The sequence below is a fragment of the Sprattus sprattus genome (assembly GCF_963457725.1).
Source record: "Sprattus sprattus genome assembly, chromosome: 7".
Classification (NCBI taxonomy): Eukaryota; Metazoa; Chordata; class Actinopteri; order Clupeiformes; family Clupeidae; genus Sprattus; species Sprattus sprattus.
Genome location: NC_137926.1, coordinates 15,321,628 through 15,326,627, shown reverse-complemented (window position 1 = coordinate 15,326,627; position 5,000 = coordinate 15,321,628). Strand labels below are relative to the sequence as shown.

The window sequence follows — 5,000 nt, the reverse complement described above, 5'->3', positions numbered from 1 at the left end:
CATACAGAACGACGAGGTGGAAAAAAGTACATGAAATTCCCGCCTTCAACACACTGCATAAAAAGCCCCTGAGAGACCCTGTCTTCCCTGTCTCCCTGTCATCTGCTATAATTGGCAAAACTGCAGACACAGCCACGGCTCACTTAGACACAGCCAACACACCTTGCCTGAGTGGCCAGATCAACTTTACAGAAGTTAATCCCATAAAAGCACATTTGGCAGGTCTGGTGCTTAGGCAGCACTATGCCTTATGCCATGACACGGTTTAATTCCATAACACTTAATGCGTTTGAACGGCTTGATGCAGCTTTGTGCCCTAAGATGCTCCTTGAGGTTATGCGCTGTATGGACTAAAGCAGTGGTTATCGATCCAGCCTTAGCCCCCCCCTGCTCTGTATGTCTTCCACTCTTTCCCTGCTATGCAAACCTGACTGAACTCATCAGTAGCAACCACGATTAGATGAAAACACCAGCTTTAGCTAATGAGGAGCATGTTTATTACACCAACTTTAATCAGATGGGCATGGATCCAAAATAGATAAAGACAGGTAAACGGAAAGGAGAACAAAGTGCATTGTAATACCTTGAGAATCATTTAACAATCAAATAATTACTCTCTGAATCAATCAAATGAATCAACTAACACCTCTACATGGCATCCTTGGCCTTGGGGCTCTGTAGACAATTAGTCAATTCTTAATGACTCTATATAAATCAAACTAAACTGGATTGGTAACACCTGGAGTGGACTAGGTGGAGTTGCAAGCTGCGCGAGGAACCACATATAAGACCCGAGACCCACCTGGCACCACAAAGTGCACCATGACATCTTTCTTCCACTGCAGCATGACCGGCTGGCACAGCAAGGGTTTGGCATAGGAAGTGCCCGCCTGTGGCGTGGTTCGGCTGGTGCGGGTGGGCAGGGGGCGCCGCGAGGACGGGGCCACGTTCCCGATGGCGTTGGCGGGGCCACCGGGTGTGCTGACGGGGGCGGGCGTGGGTGGCGGCGGGGTGACCAACTCCCCTGTCTCCAGGCTGTCCTCCAGGCGTCCGCGGTGCAGCAGCATGTAGATGTACTCCGACAGGCGCACCACGTTGCGGCCGCGCTCCATCAGCTCCAGCTCCACCAGGTAGCGGTTGCCACGGGCCGAGTCGCGCCGCTTCTCCACGTTGATGATGCGCAGGAGGGTGTAGATGCTGAGGGCGACGGAGAGAGTGAGAGAAGGGGGGGGGGAGAGAGAGGAGAGCAGACAGAAATAAAATGGAAAAAAGAAGGACAGAGAGTTTGTTTAATTCACTGTGATCATATTTAAAACTGAAAATAATTACAAATTTGCCAAAGGCTCACTATCTGAATTAGAACAGGAAGCAATCAGACAAGACACACAGACAAAAACAAATACTAGAAACAAACAAATACAGTGTCTTGTCACATCTACCAGAACATTCTTGAACACACACTCAATCACTCATGGCCACAAATACGCAAACACACACATGTTCATGCACTCACACACAGAGAAAAAAGAAACACACACACACACACACAAACACACACTCACACACAAACAGCCACTCACCCTCCGTTGCGCTCGTTGAGTTTCTCCATGTACTGTGCCAGCACGTCCACCACTTCGCTCTCGGCCAGCTGCAGGTTGCCCGACACATTGCAGCGCAGGTCGTTCCAGTCGGACCGCAGCAGCTCAAAGTCCATGGTGTTCACCGAAAATGTCCGCTGCCAGTTAATAGCCTCCTCTGCCCAGCCCGGCCTCGGCTCCGCCTCCTCGTAGCTGTACTCCGATAGGCCGCCTTCCTCCTCAGGCACCGCCCCTTGCCCCTGCTCCTGCTCCTGCTGGCCCTGCTGCTGTTGCTGCTGGGACTCGGTGATCTCAGACGTCCGCATGTAGGAAGTGACCCGGGTGTCCATGGGAAGGGTGTTCTCTGAGGAGTTAGGTGCCAGGCCTGTAGGGGGTGGGCGGTGGTGTGATGTGGTCGTGTGGGGCACTTTGGGCGGGTCTGGTGTGGCTCTCCTCGTGTCTGTGTGGCTCAACACCGCCGCCCTGCTGGGAAGTTTGTGCGGTGCAGCCGGCTTGGTAAGGTTGGCACTGACGGGGACAGCCCTGGGTGGGGGCTTGGGAAGGAGAGGGCCACCCCTGGCCTTGGCCCCCAGGTTGACCAGCCTGGTGGTTTTCCCGGTCTGGTAGAGGAAAACTCCCGGGAAGACCTCCCTGGGCTGGCGGGACAGCGGGGCCTTCTTGTCCTTGGCAGGCCGTGGCCTGGTGATGTAGATCTTGTTGGGATCCCTCTTGTGTTCCTTGACCCGCGTGCGCGTGTCGGCGGGGCTCCGCGGCACGTGGGCCGAGTTGGTGAGGATCTGCTTGGCGTGGCGGGTGAGCGCGCTCAGAGAGGTCTTCTGCGGGAACAGCAGGGCCGACTTGCTGAGCTTGGGCGCCGGCTCTCGGGCCCGGCCTTTGCGGCTGAGCTCTTCTGGGCCCGTGCGGATCCAGGAGAGGTGCCGCTCACCGCCCCGCACCACTCCCTGCTCCTCCTTCCCAGCCTCCGGCTCCTCCGGCTGGGGCTTCACGACGGCCGGGTGCCTCCCCTTATCCCGGTGGTGCTTCCACTCCCGCTCCAGATCCCCCTCCCTCTGCCTCTCGTGTGGAAGTACGCGCTTGCTGGGCCTCCTGCGCACCACATTATTCTCCTCCTCTTCCTCCTCCTCCCCCTCCTCCTCCTGCTGCTGCTTCTTCTCCTCCACCTCCTCCTTCTCCTGCCCTTTCTCTTCTCTCCTCTCGGCAGGGGTGGCTCCGCCGGCCTTGCGCGGGTGTCTGGTGGATGCCTGACTGGCACGGCTGCTACGGCTGGCACGGCTGGCCTGGGTGCCCACTGTCTCCACCTCGTCCTCTGGGTCCACCCCCTCTTCTTCCTCCAGGAAGTCTGCGTCCAGAAGAAAACAAGAAAACAGACATTACATAACCATCGGATCCCCTCGGACAAATAACTCCCTCGGATAAATAATCAGTTAACTGTCCTATCTCTCAGATGTCTCCCAAACAATTAGGTCTCAATTAATTAGCCTCTGAAGTGCCGCTGTGCAAATTAAGCTTTTATTAAATAAACGCAGCGATTTGGATGCCTGCTTAAATACAGCTAGTATGAAGGTTTGTCACAGCCTTAAAAAGGGTCCCTCTGTCCTCTAGACACGCACACACACACACACACGCACACACACACACACAGACACACACACACACACACACACACACACACACACACACACACACACACACACACACACACACACACACGCACCATCTGGGTTGGGGAAGAAGAGAGGCTGATCGTCATCCTCCTCATCCATCTTCATGTACTTGTAAAAGCCGAATCTGTCATCGGGGAAAAAGACGACAAAAACAAGACATGAATCCCACCACTTGTTCATCCGTATCTCTGTGCACACTCACAGTCGTTTCCGAGTTCATGAGTTCATGTCCTGGGATTAGATCTCAGTGGCTTCCCCCGAAGCATTCTCATACATTACTCATCCAGACCACAATCATTCATTTCGTGCTTTTACGCACTAGCAGTGAAGACGACTTGTTTTTAAAGAGGTGACCTTACTTTTCCAGGTAAATGGGCGACTCCCTGTAGAAGCACTTGTTTTCCCTCTCCATGTGGGTGAGGCGCGTGAAGTCATTGGGGTAGACGAAGGACAGGTACACCTGGCGCAGAGACACAGAGGGGGGGGGGGAGCAGTCATTAAAGCGCAGCGGGCTACAGTGGAACTCCATGCATACGGTTCATCACAGCACCTCCCTGCTGCCAAAACCAATGATGTCAGCCATGTTTCCCCTTAACCAGTAATAGAGACAGAAACAGTTGCGTAATGCATGTGAAGACAGAAGGCTTCAGTTCATTTAGTTCTCTATTTTTGTCAGTGACTGTTGCTATTGACTGCTGCTTGGTGCCTGTACTGACCAGCTTACCCCAAAGGGGGGCAGTGTTGTGCAGCAGCAGAGGCCTGGCTAGGGTCAGGGATCAGTGATTTCCCCCCAGACTAATAGTAGGGGGAGCTGAAAGCATCGCCCACTCTGACTGGCCCACGTCCTCTGCTGCTTAGAGCTGCACTGAGCCAACATGCCCTTAATCCAGAGACAAACAGAGCTGTGTCCTACATACAGGTTACAATACAAGCTAATAGGTAGAATAGATAGATAGATAGATAGATAGATAGATAGATAGATAGAAACTTTATTGATCCAGAAGGAAGTACATTCAAGATAACAGGCTGGGATGACATGCTGTGGGAGCTCCACAAGGTGATGGACAGAGTGTGAATAAGTGTGATATGTAAGGGATTATGCACGACAGGGCATTCAGGTAGCAGAAAATAATGCACATTCCAGGTAGTAATGAGGCCACAGTGTGAAGGGGAGTGCATGTGTATGTAAAAGGGTGTCTTCTACAACTGGGTATGTAAATGTGTGTAGATATATACTTCAGAAAAGTGTGCGTGTGTGTGTGTGTGTGTATGTGTGTGTGTGTGTGTGTGTGTGTGTCTGTGTGAGAGAGAAACAGGGAGATAACTAGACTTACAAACTGAAGGCCCTGGTAGCGAGCGATGGGGAAATCCTTCACCACGTAGGTGGGAGTGTAGAGGCAGGCAGGCAGCACATTCTCCAAACGAGACGGCTCTAGCAGTGGTACTGTAGGCCAAAAAAAGACACAGGAAGTGATTGAAAGAGAGAACAAAAACAGGAGAGAAAGACAGAGAGAAGAGTGAAGAGCGAGGGACAAAAACAGAGCCAGACAGACAGAGAGATAAAAAAGAGAGAAAGTTAAAAGAGACACTGAGAGACGCCGGGAAAGACGGAGAGAAAAAGAGACAAAAAAAGAGAGAATGATAACACCTGATGTAGGTCAGAGTGTAATCTGATGACACAGTGTATCTGACACATGAAACTCTGCACACACTGATTAACTGCCTGAGCACTGACGGA

The 5,000-nt window shown here is 52.4% G+C and overlaps 1 protein-coding gene across 1 annotated transcript in view; it reads right to left on the bottom strand.

Moving 5' to 3' along the window:
- Positions 1-5,000, bottom strand: part of b4galnt4a (beta-1,4-N-acetyl-galactosaminyl transferase 4a) — a gene marked incomplete at both ends in the record, with an annotated part of 62,058 nt that overhangs the window by 3,874 nt on the left and 53,184 nt on the right. Inside the window, 5 exons of the mRNA XM_080841667.1 lie at positions 803-1,197; positions 1,581-2,937; positions 3,313-3,386; positions 3,622-3,722; positions 4,597-4,706. Coding sequence (XP_080697793.1) covers positions 803-1,197; positions 1,581-2,937; positions 3,313-3,386; positions 3,622-3,722; positions 4,597-4,706 — 2,037 coding nt within the window. The remainder of the gene's footprint in view (positions 1-802; positions 1,198-1,580; positions 2,938-3,312; positions 3,387-3,621; positions 3,723-4,596; positions 4,707-5,000) is intronic.